Source organism: Sphaeramia orbicularis, chromosome 18, assembly GCF_902148855.1.
Source record: "Sphaeramia orbicularis chromosome 18, fSphaOr1.1, whole genome shotgun sequence".
NCBI lineage: Eukaryota > Metazoa > Chordata > Actinopteri > Kurtiformes > Apogonidae > Sphaeramia > Sphaeramia orbicularis.
This window is the reverse complement of record NC_043974.1, coordinates 2,257,571-2,276,254: the sequence shown is the minus strand read 5'-3', so window position 1 is coordinate 2,276,254 and position 18,684 is coordinate 2,257,571. Positions and strand designations below refer to the sequence as shown.

At 41.8% G+C, this 18,684-nt stretch overlaps 1 protein-coding gene across 1 annotated transcript; it reads right to left on the bottom strand.

The window, feature by feature from the left end:
• Positions 1–2,626: 2,626 nt before the first annotated feature.
• On the bottom strand, positions 2,627–18,660 carry LOC115438158 (ribonuclease inhibitor-like). The gene is made up of 8 exons (XM_030161582.1): positions 17,702–18,660; positions 15,346–15,516; positions 13,983–14,156; positions 11,060–11,233; positions 9,477–9,650; positions 8,842–9,015; positions 4,846–5,019; positions 2,627–3,483 (listed from the first exon to the last, which is right to left on the bottom strand). Exons 1-8 carry the CDS (start codon positions 18,628–18,630, stop codon positions 3,468–3,470), a joined length of 1,986 nt encoding a protein of 661 aa, XP_030017442.1. The 5' UTR covers positions 18,631–18,660; the 3' UTR covers positions 2,627–3,467.
• Between the last annotated feature and the right edge of the window lie 24 nt (positions 18,661–18,684).

Below are 18,684 nucleotides of genomic sequence, written 5' to 3'. Positions count from 1 at the left end.
CTGCACACCTGTAATTTTGGATGTGCGTGTCGTTCACCTTTTTTCAATCCCAGAGGGAATCCCACCTGCAGGCCCTATTTATACTGATTTCCATATTTAAATGTGGGCGTGGAGAGGGAGGAGTCAGGTACTCCAACATATGTGTTCAGTTCCAGCTGATTGGGATGAACAAAGGAAATGTACTTGGATTTGGGCATACACAGTTTTATTCATCTGGATTTTTTTGTGCGTACGGACTTTTCTGGATTTAAGCGTACGCCAGGTTTACGTATGAAATCCACGCAGGTCTTAGAACATGAGGCCCCAGATCCTTCCACCGATGAACTCCACCCCCTCCACCATCCAGCTGCGCCTAGAAACTCTGTTCATAAAAGTTCTGAACAGAACCAGTGACAAAGGGCAGCCCTGGAGGAGTCCAACCCTCACCGGGAACGGTGACAATTATCAGTAAATAATGTCAAAGTAAACACATCTACTCAAATGGACTTCTTGTCTGTCCTAAATGATTGTTTGAATATGTCGAAGCAAAGCACATTTCTCTTGGATGTCAATCCTTCATGACAGTGAACATTATGCATGTCTGTGTTCTGCACTAATGGACAATGGTAACCTTTATTTTGGCACCGATTGATTTGAAAAGAACAGGATCCTTTACTTCATTCACATTTATTTACATGACATCCACACAGATGCACTGAACACATCTGAACTCATCTGAACTGTTTTTTTTTGGTGACAGAGAAGAAGAACCAGGGGGATGTGGAATCACAGAAAGGAGAAGAGAAGAATGACTGTGTGAGTCCTGAAAACACACCTGTGATAGAAAGAGAAACAGATGGAGGGAAACGTTCAGAGAAGGAGGAGAATGAGAGGACGAAGACCCAGGAGGAAAGAAGACAACAAGGACAAGAAGAGCAGGAGACAGTCCAGAACCAGAGACAACAAGGACAAGAAGAGCAGGAGACAGTCCAGAACCAGAGACAACAAGGACAAGAAGAGCAGGAGACAGTCCAGAACTAGAGACAACAAGGACAAGAAGAGCAGGAGACAGTCCAGGACCAGAGACAACAAGGACAAGAAGAGCAGGAGACAGTCCAGAACCAGAGACAACAAGGACAAGAAGAGCAGGAGACAGTCCAGAACCAGAGACAACAAGGACAAGAAGAGCAGGAGACAGTCCAGAACCAGAGACAACAAGGACAAGAAGAGCAGGAGACAGTCCAGAACCAGAGACAACAAGGACAAGAAGAGCAGGAGACAGTCCAGAACCAGAGACAACAAGGACGAGAAGAGCAGGAGACAGTCCAGAACCAGAGACAACAAGGACAAGAAGAGCAGGAGACAGTCCAGAACCAGAGACAACAAGGACAAGAAGAGCAGGAGACAGTCCAGAACCAGAGACAACAAGGACAAGAAGAGCAGGAGACAGTCCAGAACCAGAGACAACAAGGACAAGAAGAGCAGGAGACAGTCCAGAACCAGAGACAACAAGGACCAGAAGAGCAGGAGACAGTCCAGAACCAGAGACAACAAGGACAAGAAGAGCAGGAGACAGTCCAGAACCAGAGACAACAAGGACAAGAAGAGCAGGAGACAGTCCAGAACCAGAGACAACAAGGACAAGAAGAGCAGGAGACAGTCCAGAACCAGGCAGACCATGTCCTGGTCCACACAGACGGACAAAGGGTGAACGAAGGAGCAGAACTTCAGACTGAGGAGACAGGAGCTCAGGTTCAGAAAGAGGAAGAAAATCATGAAGGACAACTTCAGCTGAAAGCAGAAAAAGAGGAAAAAACAGCAGACGAAAAGTTGGAACCCCTGAAGAATAAACTAAAGCAAATAGAAAGAGAGAAGAAGAAAAGTGAAGATAGAATTTCCAGACTGAATGAGAACATAAAGGACCAAGAGAATCAGCTGAATGAACTGAAAAAGCAAAAGGAGGAGGTGGAGAGGAGACTCCAAGAAGAGGACATGAGGAATAAAACAGAGAAAGAAAGAGAAGACACCATGAAAGACCTGGAGAAGAAGAAGGAAGAACTTCAACAGGAAATACAAAAGTTTGAGAAAGCACTGGAGAGAAACCAGAGAGAAAAGACTCATGTTGAAACAAAGAAGTTAAAATCAGAGAAAGAAAAGAGTGAAATCATGACAAAACTAGAGTTACTGAAACAGAGAGAAGAGGATGAAGAGGAGGATGAAGATGAAGATCTGTAGAAAAAAAAATCAACAGCAAGGAATGATGTTTCTTCGACCTCAGGAAAGATCCAGTTCTTTTACTGTTGATAATTAGTCTGGATGAATTCTTGTTTTTCTGCACTAAATGTTCATATTTGTAATAGTTTCAGATCCTGTTGTGGCTGTAACTAATGATTATTGGACTAAAAGCTCCTGGTGATCTGCTCCAGTCCAGCAGGACGTCCTCACACAGCTTTGATTCACCAACCAACAGTCTGGAACCTCCAGACCTTTCACTGACCCACTCTGTCTATGGAGCCAAAAAACCACCACTTGAATGTTTCAGATTGAAAATGACAGTTTGTGTTGAAAACACACCCTGAAACTGAAAAACATGGACTGTAAAAAAAATTATAACGGCATCAGAACAGGGAAGTTGCTGAAGTTTAAAACACAGATGTTAAATGTTATATTATGTCATTTTTATTATTGTTTTGCATTCTGATGTGTTTTTGAATGAATTATATTATTTTATTTGATGTCACAGTTTTATCAAAGACAGTTTATAATTTTGATGTTTTTCTTTGTGGATCACAGACACTAAACAAAGTTCAACTGAAATATTATACATTTCTACTGCATCACTTCTGTTTGGATCTAATTTATGTCTCCCTTTTTCTCCAGGGCCAAGCAGTCATCAGTTAAAATGCTAGAGCCACCGGATGTAAAAACTGAAAAGGAAAGACAATAAAATCATCAATAAACTACTTTTAAAACCAATCATGTTCAGTTATTTTCTATGTGTAAATATGTTTGTTTAAAGTGCTGTGCCATCAAAAGCTACATGTGCAAGTGAAAGTGTTGAAGTGAAAAAGGCGCCTGTATTTATACTGAACAGAAACAAACAGCTGTTTGTTCCAATATGGACAAAAACCTGAATCATACAAACTCCAACAAAATCAAAGTCAGAATGTTCTGAGGTGTCGAAGTGTGTGGGTGTTTTTACTGAGGAGTGGAGGAGAAGAACTGAGGAGAAGAACTGAGGAGTGGAGGAGAAGAACTGAGGAGAAGAACTGAGGAGTGGAGGAGAAGAACTGAGGAGAAGAACTGAGGAGAGGAGGAGAAGAACTGAGGTGTGGAGGAGAAGAACTGAGGAGAAGAACTGAGAAGAACTGAGGAGAAGAACTGAGCAGCTCCATGTTGAACTGACAGGAGGAGAATGAACTGAGGATGTGCTGCTGCTTTAACATGTGTTGATCATCTGGACTCAGCTGATCCTCACACAGTCCTGGTCACAGTGACAACCATCTAAATAAAGAAGAAAATACAAACACAGATCAGACAGAAATGTTTCCTCAGACTAGGGCTGGGCCATAAAACCACAACTATATAGATGGTGAAAGAACTTTTCCTCATTAGAAATATGAGACATGCTGGAGACAATTTTGGTGGGATTCATTGGTCCGTGTTTTGACAGACATAAGAACAGCCAATCATATTTAAGGAACACCACTGAACCAATCGCTGTAGAGCCACGGCAAGTTCGGTCGACGCCCACAGCACAGGTGTAAGAGCAGCGGCAGCACACACACTAATGTTTGGGCTGAAGCAGGAGGTAAAGAGTGTTCCCTCAGGACTAAATGAGAGCCAGAACTCAGGTGAGCGGGTTACTGAAAAGTAGGGTGGAACCGTTTGGGTTCAGGGTCTGCAATACAATATGGAGGTGGAGCCAACCAATCCATGGAGCCCATGTGAAGAACGCAAACACTCACCTTTCCACATGAACCTTGAGCAGAAGGCACACAGTATATGAAGTTTGACTTTAGGTTTAGAGCAGTTCTGTCAGTTCCACAACGCACCCCCACCTATAGACCCCCGCTATTGTTTGGTGAAGATGGTCTGTTTGGTTTGTTTGTCTTTTAAAACTTGAAAGCTTTTAAAAGTGGAAGAACAAAAATCCTCCAACTCATCAGTTTGTGTTGAAAGACATTCTGCAACACTTCCATTTGGAGAAAATCCCATTTACACCAAAAGATAAAGTCCAGTTATTTTATTCAGTTTGTCAGCCCTTTATAGATGACTTTAATATGAAATAAGTAGGCAGACCTCCTCTGCCCCCCCCCCCCCCCCCCCTTTGTGTGTAGGGAATCGATAAGAATTTAACAATTCTGATTCCATTATTGATTTTTCTTATCGATCCGATTCTCTTATCGATTCTCATTGGGTGACGGAATAAAAGAGTAGAAACAGGTGTGTTTGCATTAACTGTCTGTTATATTTCCATCTGCACAGAAAATAGAACAAATACAGTATGAACTAATAAGAAGAACAGATGATGTCAGGCCTGGTTTTGGAGAGGGGGGGGGGGGGGCGTACAGTGACAGTGAAACTCCAGACTCTTTACTAATTCCTCTATTGCTGCATTTCCACTACGTGGAACTGGAACTGAATTTAAGTTTGAGAAAAATAGTGATTTGATTTATATCGTCACACATATCGATATCGTCTGATATGAAAAAAATACTGTGATATGATTTTCTTCCATATCTCCCAGCTCTAACTGAGACTTTTCTGAATTTATTCAAACGACAGAAGAATCAATAAAAATATTCAAACAGACTTCTAATCATGGAGGTGTTCACCAAACCAGCACAAACTGACATTACTTACTCCAGTTTCTCCAGTTTACAGTGTGGACTCTGAACAAGGTCCTCCAGTTCTTTAACATCTGAATCCTTCAGGTTGTTCCAACTTAAGTCGAGTTTTATCAGATGTGAGGGATTGGACTTCAGAGCTGCTGTCAGATAAGAACAGCTGATTTTGGACAAACTGCATTTCCTCAACCTGAATAAAGAAGAAATGATGGAGATTGAAATGAACATTCCAGCCAAATATATTTAGGTTTTCAATATGAATGTGAAATATTCAACATTCACCAGTTTTTACTGACTGTAATTTGTGAACCTGCAAGAAAAATCCAACATTAAATGGTGTCAACTATACAGTGGTTAGAAAAACTCTGTGAACCCTCAAAGTTTTCTGCATGAATTGCTCATAAAATGTGATCTGCATCTCAGTCACCAGTATAGACAAACAGAATGTGTTGAACCCAAAACCACACAAACTATGTGAATATTTCATCTGTTCATTGTGCACAGCTCTGAAACCCTCACAGTGGAACTGGAAAAAGGAAGTGAACCCTGAAACTAATGATTCTAAACAGAGATAACGAGGCTGACGCTGTCAGAGGAGGATTAGAGTCCAGAATTCCTCAACATGAATTGGAATCAATGAAAGCAGATGTGAGCCATGCATGGAGCCACTGGGACTCCTAAAAACACTCAAAGCTCTGCAGTTGGAGGTTCACAAGAAGCATCTGCTCATGTCAACCAGATTTCACAACACAGATCTGAGAAGAGCTTCAATCCAGAGTTGCTGATTTGCATGTGAGTGAAGGGGGCTCCCTCTTCTGCCTGCCTGCTTTCCTCTTCCACTTCCTGCCTTTTCTGCACAAATACAAGATCCAAAAGGACAAAGCACAAACCTGGAGAAGCACTGGACATGTTTCCACATGCTGCTGTTCAACCATTTCCTGATTGAGAACAACCTCAAAGACTTGAAGGATTCACCAGTCCAAGTTGGACAAACTGTCCACAAATGGACAGGATTGAATTGTGTGGCTAGTCTGCCTAAAAGTGAACGCCCAGCCAAGCTGACTGCAAAGACACAAGCATGAGTGGAAACAGACAAAACAGAAGCAGAGAGGAACAGCTGAAGGCTGAAGGACTCACTGGAAGACCATCACATCTGTGTTCAGGAGTCTATTCCACAGCAGAGATAGAACAGACTCATGTCCAGTGCATGACAGCACAGAGGAAGATGCACTTTTACAACAAGCATCAGTGCATGTGGAAAAGTGAGCAAAGAGCACTGGAACACTTTACAACATGAATGGAAACATGTTCAGACTGATGGAACTGGAACTGTTTGGAAGAACACACAGCACTAGGTCTGACACAAACTACAACATCATCCACACCATCCCAGTCTCAGATCCAAATGGGAAACAGCTACGTTTGTCCACAGAACAAAACCTATCAGTCTCACAATTAGAGCCTGAAAATTGGAAAATTTTTGCTTTTTTTTTCCTATTCTTTTCCATTGGCCTGTGTCTGAGTGACGGAACTTTCAAGATTCAGGCTGAGAACAAAAAAACATGGTGGACATTTCTGTCATATTTAGTGAAAAAAGATCAATATTTTGAGTTCGTTTCTGCATAAAAATGTGTTTTGGTTAAATTTCTATTGAGAAATATACATTTTATTTTCATAATATTCACTCAGTGAATGTACATAATCACTCACTTGCTCGTTGTTACAAAGATTTTTCAGATCTGACCAGAATAATGTGAAACTCAACGTTAGTCAGTTGCTAAGGACACTGTTCTCACTCAGCAGAGCTGTGGACGCACATCTGCACAGAGGATTCTCTTCTGATTTGGCTCCGTCTGACGGATCAAACCCTCCCTGGCCTACTGCATGTGTTGAGTCTGAGGTGGATTTGGTGATCAACACAGAATTCTGTGGCAGCAGCACACGGTGAAGTATGGAGGAGGAGCATCATGATCTGGAGCTGATCTGCATCAGGACCTGGACCACATGACATCACACAATAGAATAGAATAGAATAGAATCTTTCTTTTGTCAGTAGTAGTTTGTCACACCTTTAACTCATCACTACATCATGCATCACACACACTGCATGCTGGGAGCAGTGGGTTCACCATATCAGGTGTCCTTGGAGCAAATGGGGGTTAAGTGCCTTGCTCAAGTGCACATTAGCCAACAACTCTCCGCCAGTCCAGGGAATGGAACCGGTGACCCTTGGGTCACAAGCCGACTCTCCAGCCAATCTAGGCCACGGCAGCTCCAATCATGGCGGACACAATCTAAAGGTCACACAACTCTCCTGACGGTAGCAGAGCGTTTCTCTAAAATGTCCCATTTCATTCCCCTGGCCAAGGTACCCTCTGCTAAGGAAACAGCAGAGGTCAGGAGGACTCATGTTTTCACCATTCATGGTTTCCCCACTGATATTGTTTCAGACAGAGGACCCCAGTTTGTCTCAGGTTTGTGGAAGGAGTTGTGCCAGCTCCTCTCTACAGGCCGGGCCAGAGGGTGTGGCTCTCCACCAGAGACCCGCCCCTTCAAGTCCATTCCAGGAAACTGGCTCCGAGGTTTGTGGGTCCTTTCCCTATATCTAAGGTTGTTCATCCTGTTTCTGTCAGTTGGCGTCTTCCCAGGTCATTGAAGGTCCATTCTACGTTTCACGTCAGCAAAATCAAGCCCGTCAAGGAAAGTGCTCTGGTGCCCGCCTCCGCTCCCCCTCCGCCCCCCCGGATCGTGGACGGTGGTCTGGTGTTTACTGTCAGGAAGCTCCTGGCAGTCCGCAAGTTTTTAGTGGACTGGGAGGGTTAGGGTCCAGAAGAGCGCTCTTGGATCCCAGTGCGTTTTATCTTGGACCAGACTTTGATCAGGGACTTTTTTGTGCACCACCCAGAGGCTTCTGGGCCGTCAGGAGTCGGCCGTAGAAGGGGGGGTCCTGTCATGTGTGCTCAGGTGTGTTAGTCATGTTCATGTTTAGTGTTTCATGGCTCGTCTTTAGTCACTTTCTGTTCAGTTCCAGTCGTTCACATTTGCTCCTGTCTTGCACTTCCTGCTTTATTTTGGACACATCTCTTCCCTCTCGTTTCAGACCCTGACTTCCTCCCTTTGTGTGTTTTCCCTCCAGTGTGATTGTTAGCCCCACCCCTCATTGGTGTCACCTGTGTTCCCCTACCTCACGTACAAACAGTCCTGTCTCTCTTTGTCTGGTGCCAGTTCGTCGTATTCTGTCAGCGTGTTCATGTCAAACGTCCAAACCAGGTTTTTTCATGTTTGCTAGTTTGGTTTCAGTTTTTCTGTAAGGCTTTTGTTTATCATGGAGATTCTTTGGAGTAGTTTTATACATCCTCCTTGGGAGCGCTTTTTGTTCAATCACTTTTTCAATATTAAAACACTTGGTTAAAATCTTCAGTTCTCGGTGAGTCGTGCATTTGAGTCCACCATTTTGTGGATCCAGGACTTGACACTAGAGTGGCTTCAGAAACAGAAAAATCCCCTTTTGGACAGAGCCAGTCAGAGCCCAGACCTGAATCCAATAGAGACGCTGTGGACTGAACTCACCAGAGCCATTCACACCACACATCCTAAGAATATAGCTGAGCTGATGCAGTTGTGTCAGAAAGAATGATCCCAAATGTCCCTGGACATTGTGCAGGTCAGATCAGCAGCTCCAAAAACACTGGTTTAAGGTTATTGGTGCAAAAGGAGCTTCAATCATTACATTCACTGGGACTGTTTAATAGTTGTGCTCAATAAAGACATAAAATATTATTTTTGTTTGTGCGCTATTAGGTTAAACACATTGTATTTGTCCGTACTTGTGACTGACATGTAGATTAGATCATATTTTATGAGCAATTCATGCAGAAAACTAGAACATTTCAAAGGGTTCACACAACTGTTCTTGGAACTGTAAAACATTATGGATGTCAGTTCTGTTTGTTCATAAATGAGGTTCAGCTGCTCCTAAAACAGAACTCTATCAAACTAACAGTGAACTGACCACAGTATCTGTAGTTTACAATGTGGACTCTGCAGGAAATCACACAGCTCCTTCACTGATGAATCCTTCAGCTTGTTTCCACTCAGACTCAGTTCAATCAGATGTGAAGGATTGGACTTCAGAGCTGAGGCCACAGAAGAACAGCTGATCTCTGACAAACTGCATTTCCACAACCTGAATAAAGAATAAATCATGTAAATTCAAATGTATTAATGATCCAGTCAGATGTGTTCAGGTTTTAATTGGACTTAACTCGACTGAACTTTACACTTTTGTCCAATCACTTTCTCATTTGTTTCAGTTCCATGTCTACAGAGTCAGTCTTCTACAAACACACACCTGAACACATCAGTTCACATCTGATGGAAAATAACCTTCAACCAACTAAAGCCTTTAAACTTCACCCAGTGACTCCTCCTGCTTTAACTAGAACAGATGCTGTTTGGCATTAGACGACTGTCCCTCAAACTACAATGAAAAAATACTCATTACTGAAATCACTGTAGAACACATATACTGTGTTTCCTCTATTTTTTCTTTGTTCAGTGTTACATTGAAGAACAAAAGACAAACCCTTTAAGTATGTGTACAGATAATGAAACATATAAACTCTATCAAACTAACAGTGAACTGACCACAGTGTCTGTAGTTCACAATGTGGACTCTGCAGGAAATCACACAGCTCCTTCACTGATGAATCCTTCAACTCGTTTCCACTCAGATTCAGTTTTATCAGATGTGAAGGATTGGACTTCAGAGCTGAGGCCACAGAAGAACAGCTGATCTCTGACAAACTGCATTCCCACATCCTGAAGAAAGAGTCAATGATGTAGATTAAATCCATTCAGGATCCAGTTCTATATGTTTAGGGTTTAATCACATGTTTCAGACTGTTTTTGTCAGATTTCTATGTGTAAACTTAAATGTCTAAAGTGTCAGACAAATGTAAACAGTAAACAGACCAATACTTACACATTATTTCTACATGTGTATAAATCTGCATCAAATAGAGGAAATGTTTCTTTATTATTAACATTAATGTCAGTATTTAGTGAGTGTCAAACTGTTGGAATATGTTTTCATGCTTTGATGTCATAGAAATGCAAACCCCAGTGGATGATGTTCTCTATGACATCACCAAAAGTCTAAAGCTTTGCCATTGGAGCTGAAGTACTGTCCTGCAGTAAATGCACATCATTATTCCACCACTGTCACTGATGGAAATGTTTGAGCTGAATATTCACTTTCTCTCTGATGTCATATTAGTTGGAGTGAACAAACACTGAAACTAGGACTGCTTTTCTTTTCAGTCTTTCCACCTATACATCTGTAGTTTCAGTTCACAACTCTCATCTGTGTTGTTGTTCATTTGGGAGCTTTGTCATTAATGGCTCATCTTTTCATGTGGGACAGATCATCACACTCATATGACTGGACTCCTCACTTTCTGGACCTGAACAATGACTGGACTTGTGGGATTTTCATCCTACAACCTTCAGACGTTCTACACACATAAAGGTGAACACTCCAGACTTACTTGTAGTTTGGACATAGTTTGGAACTTTCACCTCCGTCATTTTGGCTCATGCTGTTTTACACTCTTTAGAGTTTCTGTCGGATTTGATCTTTGGTCAATCACATGTTTAAAAAAGCACTTTTACAGCTTTAGATTCACTTCAGATTCCACAATTTCAACTTGATGATCATCTTGTCTATTTGAACACATGCAGTATTTTATCATGTGTTTATTCTTTCTTTGTTGTGAACACAAAGTAAACTCTTCCTCCATGTTGAACTGTTGTCTGAATACAGTTGGTGAACATTTGAACAACAGTGTCTTCCTGTTCTTGGTGTTCTTCAGTTTCTGTCAATTCTTTGTGTTTAGATACTGATGAATCTGTCATGACTCTATTGTACTGATGGAGTGGATTCTGATCAAATGGACATCATTATATTTCAGACAATTCCATTTTCAGTGTCTGTCAGTGCATCCATAAACACACACACTGTTTATGTTTCTGGTCATTTCAACGTACAAATTCAAATTATTCGTTTAAAAATAAAATACAAAACAGATATTTTGGATTTCATTTTGATACGTCTTATGACTTTTTTGTTTTATATTGTCACAAGATCCTTCATATATTTGTTCTCATCTCTGATGAGGCTCTGCCGTTAGTAAAACATATAAACTCTAGAACAGTAACAGTGAACTGACCTCAGATCCTGTAGTTTACAATGTGGACTCTGCAGGAAATCACACAGCTCCTTCACTGATGAATCCTGGAGGTTGTTTTCACTCAGCTCCAGTGTTATCAGATGGAATGGATTGGACTTCAGAGCTGAGGCCACAGAAGAACAGCTGATTTCTGACAAACTGCAGTTATTCAACCTGAATAAAGAATAAATCATGTAAATTCAAATGTATTAATGATCCAGTCAGATGTGTTCAGGTTTTAATTGGACTTAACTCGACTGAACTTTACACTTTTGTCCAATCACTTTCTCATTTGTTTCAGTTCCATGTCTACAGAGTCAGTCTTCTACAAACACACACCTGAACACATCAGTTCACATCTGATGGAAAATAACCTTCAACCAACTACAGCCTTTAAACTTCACCCAGTGACTCCTCCTGCTTTAACTAGAACAGATGCTGTTTGGCATTAGACGACTGTCCCTCAAACTACAATGAAAAAATACTCATTACTGAAATCACTGTAAAAACACAGACTTTTTTCATGAGTTTTCACAGTTTTTATCAATAATCCACACCTCTTATAATATGATTTGAATTTGCGGTGGTTTTAATCTGCACATTGATAATGAGTCCGATAAGCTGTCTACAGATTTGATGAACTTCTTTAACTCCATGGATTTTATACAGCATGTCATACAGCCGACTCCCAACAGGAGACCCACTCTGGACCTGGTCATCAGCCTTGGCCTGTCCAACAGGTGTGTCCTCTGCTGTTGATTTGGCTGGATCTGACCACTACTGTGTGTTTTTGAACATCAGCGCTTTGAACCAAAGGCAGACCTCGCTGAGAACTGAGGAGGCGCTGTCTGACCCCTGAAGTGGACGCAAATTTGACTGAAGTTGGACACAAATACCCTCCACTTCCTTTATCTGCATCCTGGGATTTTATGCTTGAAAGTTTCAATAACAAACTAAAGTCAAGCCTCAATTCTGAAAATGGAGGAAGAACAAAATAACAACAAACTGTCAATTATTCTTTCAACAACTTCAAATATACAACAAGGCAGTCAGACAAGAAAGAAACACCTACTTCACTAATAGAATTTCTTCCCATAAAAATAATCCCAAACTCTTTTTCTCCACAATTGAATTCCCATGAAAAAATTCCTGCATGTGTCCACGTGTACTGTGTGAAAACTGTATGATGTCTTCTATTTGTGCTTTGCATTATCTTCTGTTCTTCACTGCAATTTTGGAAGAAAAGGGTTTGTGGCAGCGCTCTTGCAGGTGCGCGGCCCCATGTCCCTAATCATCCAACTCAATTTGGTTTGATGTACTTTGTACTGTCAAATGACAAGAAAGATTCATTCATTCATTTATTCATTCATTTATTCATTGAATCAACCCAGATCTCAACAGACACTCTGACACAACTGACTCCTTGTGTGAAAGTTCTGCAGACCACTTCAGAAGCAAAATGGATTTGATTGGATCCAGTATTTGACCTGTTCAAGAAACCATTTGAATCAGACTGAGGGTGGACCTGTACCTGATCAAACACTGGACAGTTTGGACCTGATTGATCTGTCTTGGCGGAGGTCTGTGCTCTCCGAGTGCTTTTCCTGTTTAGATCTGCTTTGACCATATGAACCCTGGTGGACCCTGAGCTCCTCTGGCACCGGCCTGAGAACTGTTCCAAAAGGTAAAACCAAGACTCACAGTGAGGCAGCTTTACAGCATTCTGCTCCTGGACTATGGAACAGCCTGAGGAGAACCTGAGGAGAACCTGAGGAAAACCTGAAGAGAGACTGAGGAGATCCTGTAGAGAACCTGAGGAGAACCTTAGGGGAACCTGAAGAGAACCTGAGGAGATCCTGTAGAGAACCTGAGGAGAACCTGAGGGGAACCTGAGGAGAACCTCAGGGCTGCAGAGAATGTAGACATCTGTCAAACCAGGCTCCAGACCCACCTTTTGAATCTGGCTTTGAACTAATGCTCCTTTTTACCTCCGCCAGGAAGTATTGTGATCCTTTTGCTTTATTTGTTTATTTGTTTGTTTGTTTGTTAGCAAGATAACTCCAAAAGTTATGGACGGATTTTCATGAAAATTGGCACAAGGAAGAAATGATTAAATTTTGGTGGTGATCGGGGAGGGGGGCAGATCTGTCTTGGCTGCGCTCTGAGTGCTTTTCTTTTTTTTCTTCTGTTTTTAATTCCTGTCTCTCTTAGTTTTTCATTTGACTTTTAATTGGACCTTTAACCACTGCTTCTGTTCTATTTTTAATGCTTTATACTTCCATTCTATTTCCATAGATGTTTTCTATTCTATTTCTATTCTTTGAAGCAGTGCTTCTTTTTCTGGGTTTCCATGTACATCTCCAGTGTTTCATTGGGGGGGTCCTCCACACTGGGGGGCAGCTGTGGGCTCTGGTGGCTGTGGCGCTCTCTCGGGGTCTGCTCCTCCCTGGTGGAGTGGGGGTCCCTGCTGCCCTCCCTCACCGGTCAGGATGCAGCTCTATGATGGCAGCACCGGGTTGCTGGGGGCGGTGCCCACCCCTCCCTGTGACAGCGCCTCCTCTCTGTTGTTTTATGCCCCCCCCCTCCCCCCCCATGCTCAGCCTGATTCTGTCCTTTATTTCTTTATCTATTTCTTTTTGTTTTACTGTTATTTATGGATATTAACACTGGTAAATGTGTGTGTGTGTGTGTGTGTGTGTGTGTGTGTGGGGGGGGGGGTGTACTGATTTTAGATGTAAAGCACTTTGTTCTACATTTAACTGTACAAAAAAGTGCTATTTAAATCAAGGTTGATTATTGATACTGTGTGTTTGCTCTATTTTTTCCTTGTTCAATGTTACATATCAGAATAAAAGACAAACCCTTTAAGTATGTGTACAGATAATGAAACATAGAAACTCTAGAACAGTAACAGTGAACTGACCCCAGTATCTGTAGTTTACAATGTGGACTCTGCAGGAAATCACACAGCTCCTTCACTGATGAATCCTGGAGGTTGTTTTTATCCAGAACCAGTTCTATCAGATGGAATGGATTGGACTTCAGAGCTGAGGCCACAGAAGAACAGCTGATCTCTGACAAACTGCATTTCTCCAACCTGAATAAAGAATTAATCATGGAAATTAAAATCCATTAATAACACACGTTTTATTTCTTTATTTTTAGGGCTGTCAAAATTAACACATTAACTCAGATTAATCCATCATCATAATTAATCTGATTATAAATGTTAACATCATTAACCCATCTGCAGCAGAATGACTGTGAACGTCTGCTCCAACACATTTGGGTCAGTTTGTCCAGTAGAGTTAGAGTTAGAACAGAACCAGCAGAACCCACCCATAAAGAACAGAACCAGCAGAACCGACCCATAAAGAACAGAACCAGCAGAACCTACCCATGAAGATGTTAGACTCTTCTGTGGGTGGCACCATTATGCACCACCACACCAACAGATCAGTTCCACAGGAAACACTGCACTGTATGGAATATGTACATGTATTAAATATTAGAAGATGATGTTCTTGTTTAATGTTCAATCCTCCGATCAGAGCTGAAAAGGTTTGAAATGGAAAATTAGAAACTCAACAACAGACATTTGATGACAACTTTTCTGAATGTTATATTCTTTTTTTACTTTGTGTTCTTATTTTTATCAGTATTTAGTATTTCTTCTTGGTGCTTTTACTTGACTGTATTAAAAGAACATCTTCAACTCATCATATGATGTAAAATAAAGGATGATGATGGGTTTGTATGACAAAGGTTTGGTTGTTTAATGCTCACACATCTGATCATGTAAACGTGTGTGAATCTTCCATATTAAATATTTAAAGTATTTTTAAACACATCTCTTTCAGTGTAGGTTTTCAGTGTCAGTTTTGGTTGTCTGAGATCAGATCAGAAACAGCTGTTGTTCCACTGGACCACATGGTGCTTCAGTAATTAGCACTATGGCCTCTGAGCAGAAGGAGGATTCCAGCACCAACTGTGTGTACCTTTGTGTGTGAGCGCTGCATGTTCTACCCCTGTCTGCATGGGTTCTCTCTGGGTTCTCCAGGTTCCTAACATCCTCCTTCTTCATAGTTTCAATGGGAAATCCAAATCCCTCATAGGTGTGAATGTGAGAATGAATGGTTGTTTGTGTGTGACAGTACTGCAGTGAACAGGGTGGACCCCACCTTCATCTATAGGTAAGCAGGATCACCTCTGGCACCCCCATGACCCTCAAGAGGAAAAACACATGGATGTGTTTGGACTGAACAGTAGACAGTCAGTGAACTAACCCCAGAGTTTCCAGTCTGCAGTTTGGACTCTCCAGTCCAGACGCCAGTTTCACTCCTGAATCCTGTAGGTTGTTGTGACTCAGATCCAAAAATCTCAGATGTGAAGGATTAGACTTCAGAGCTGAGGCCACAACTTCACAGTGAGTCTGTGAGAGTCCACATTGAGAAAGTCTGTAAATACAGAATTTACAGGAAATTAATTATGAACACATTTATTGAACATCTGAGTCTTAACGAGGTCAGGATATGGTGTTGTGTGAACAGTTCTAAGGTTTAAAAAAGACAAGAAAACCAGATTAATAAAATAGACGAGGATAAAGACGGATGTAATGACAGCTTCCAAACTATTATTATTATTTTTTTAATACTTTATTTTACCAGGTAAAATCAGTTTAGAACAGCCTTTCATTTACAATAATGACCTGGCAAGAGGCCCCCACAGACAAAAACAAAAACAACAACAAAGACAAAAAAAGAAAAAGAAAAACACTTCAAAGGAAACAGTACAGATGAATCCAAGACTCACAACCAATGGTGAAGAGACTATGAAGTTAAAAACAACATAAACAACTACTAGAGTGTATGGGGAGAGAGAAGAAGGACAGTCACCAAATGCAACAGTCAACTGGGGAATGTTGTAGTTTGTGTTTAAACATATGGAGTGATGGCAGAGCTGAAACACCCTAGATCTCCCCCTAGTGGCTGGATGTTGTATAGGTCCTACTGTTCTCTGCTCTGTGGGACTTCAGACAAACTACAGTTAAAGTATATGTAAGGTAGTGTATATGTTACACCAATAGTTGGCGCTATTACACCACAGTTTCATCTTAAACTCCCGTTTCAGTAGTGCTTTTTTGGTCCTTCTGTTATCCCGTAGGGTTGGTACCTGTAGTTTAGGGCACCATGTTTTCTTTAGGACGCTGTATCACCCTACAGGTAAGCTACGTTATTTGCACTGACTGTTTAAAACATAAAATTATCAAAAATTTTGGCATTTTACATTTTGTGAGTTATTTTGTAAGTTGAAGTGCAAGAGAATTTATATCTGAATGATTTGTGGAGTCAACACCTTTATAATTGAAGTGAGCACAACTTTTATTATTTACATGTTAAAATTTCATTCGGAGATCTGATTTGGTCTTAAGATGTTTTAGCTTTTACTCATGGTGTTTTACGTTTGTTTTTGTTTTTTAAAACACTGATTTAGTACGCTGTATCACCCTACAGATGACTATTGGGCAAAATAAACAGTCCCGCCACGATTCTGAACTCCTCTCCGTCTCGTTTCCTACGGACTGCACCCCCGCTAGCATCCCTTAAACACACACACAACGCAGAGCCACGTAGCTGTGGAGGTGTTTGAAACCCAGGCCGTGGGACAGGGAGAGAGATAGGGCTACATATACATCCAATAAATGTTCATTAGGCTGATATTTATTAAAGAAATCATTTTACTAATTACAGTCTACTCTCGTTAAACCGCCCGCCGTTATACCGCCATTTTCGCTCACCGCTGACCAAAACCATTGTACAAAAATCCCCAAAGCATTATTCCATTAGCTACCGCCATTTCCGCCTATCGCCATCCGCCAGCCCAGTTCCATGCACAAACAACACTTATACCATTGATTTCCTGACCGTTATACCGCCAGCGGCGCGGCGCGGCACCTCCGAGGTGCGCCGGTAAAATCATTGTATAAGCCGCGTCGGAGTATAAGCCGCAGTGTTTAAAGTGTGGGAAAAAAGTAGCAGCTTATAGTCCGGAATTTACGGTATATATAGGCTAACATCTTCATTTCAGATGTCAAAAAGTGTTTGCGGCTCCCAGTGTTGTCTTTTCCATGGAAACCGGGTCGAAATGCCTCTTTGAGTGTTAAAGGTTGCCGATCCCTGCCTTACAACATAACAGAATCAAGATTTATTTAGAAACGCAATTAGAACGGGTTAACGGAGGCAGCATAGACATCATATAGTAAAGACATGCACATTATGGACGCAACCCGTTGTAACGCCATTTTCGCTATACCGCCAATTTGGCCGTGAACGGAAGTTGGCGGTATAACGAGAGTAGACTGTACTTTGATTTGAATAAGTTACATGATGATCTTAAAATGAGTGATCGACTGCTTCAATGACCAATCAGTGTCAAGAATCCCTCAGAAACACAAACACAAACCAATCAGTCATCTGGTGGGTGGACCTCACATCCCAGTGTCTCTACTCTGTTGACTCTGATCCTACAACCATCATGGCAGTTCCCATATTTCACTTTGACAGAAACACAAGACAGAGGGTCATGTGATCCATCTTTATATTCAGTCTGATTCATACTCTTCATATTCTCATCAGTACTTACTTGGCCTCTCTGCAGTTCCTCACAGCTGGGATCAGTCTGTGTCTTCCTTCATCTGATGTGTTGTATTCCTTCAGATCCAGCTCATCCAGAACCTCCTCTGACATCTCCAACATGTAGGCCAGAGCTGAACACTGGATCTCAGACAGTTTCTTCCGTGATCTGTTCTCTGACTTCATGAACTCTTGGATCTCCTGATGGACTGTTTGGTCCTTCATCTCCATCAGACAGTGGAAGATGTTGATGCTTCTGTCAGGACAGATGTCCTCAGTGTTCATCTCCTTCAGGTTCTTGATGACTTTATCGATGCTCTCTGGTCTGTTCTCTTTTGGACCCAGCAGACCTCCTAAAAGTCTGTGGTTGGACTCCAGACAGAGGCCATGAAGGAAACGAACAAACAGATCCAGGTGTCCGTTCTCACTCTGAAGGGATTTTTTCATGACTTTTCTGAGGAAAACATCCAGGCTGTCACTGCCTGTGAAACACCTGAAAATGTTTGTGAAAAGTGAGTCTCCCAGAAACCTCTCCAGAACCTCTGTGTTGTTGCTGGTGTAACAGTGGTAGATGTAGACTGCAGCCAGAAACTCCTGAACACTCAGATGAACAAAGCAGTAGAGTGTTTTCTGGAAGATCACAGTCTCTCTTTTGAAGATCTCTGTACAAACTCCTGAGTACACCAAGGCCTCTGTGACGTCCAGACCACACTGATCCAGGTCTTCTTGGTAGAACATCATGTTTCTTTTCTCCAGTTGTTCAAACGCCAGCCTCCCCAACTTCAGAAGAACTTCCATGTCTGCCTTTGTCAGCTCTTCTAGACTTGTTTCATGTCCTTTTTCATACTTCTTCTTCCTCTTTGTCTGGACCATGATGAAGTGTGAGTACAGGTCTGTCAGGGTCTTGGGCAGCTCTTCTCTCTGGTCTGAAGTCAACATGTGCTCCAGAACTGTAGAACTGATCCAGCAGAAGACTGGGATTTGACACATGAT

Bases quoted from the DNA above. Each gene is read 5' to 3' on its own strand.
- LOC115438158 (XM_030161582.1), bottom strand. From the start codon at position 18,630: ATGTTGACTTCAGACCAGAGAGAAGAGCTGCCCAAGACCCTGACAGAC. The intron at 14,157-15,345 runs GTTAGTTCACTG...TTCTTTATTCAG, and splicing joins TGCAGACTGGAAACTCTGGG to GTTGGAGAAATGCAGTTTGT. The intron at 5,020-8,841 runs GTCAGTTCACTG...TTCTTTATTCAG, and splicing joins TGTAAACTACAGATACTGTG to GTTGAGGAAATGCAGTTTGT.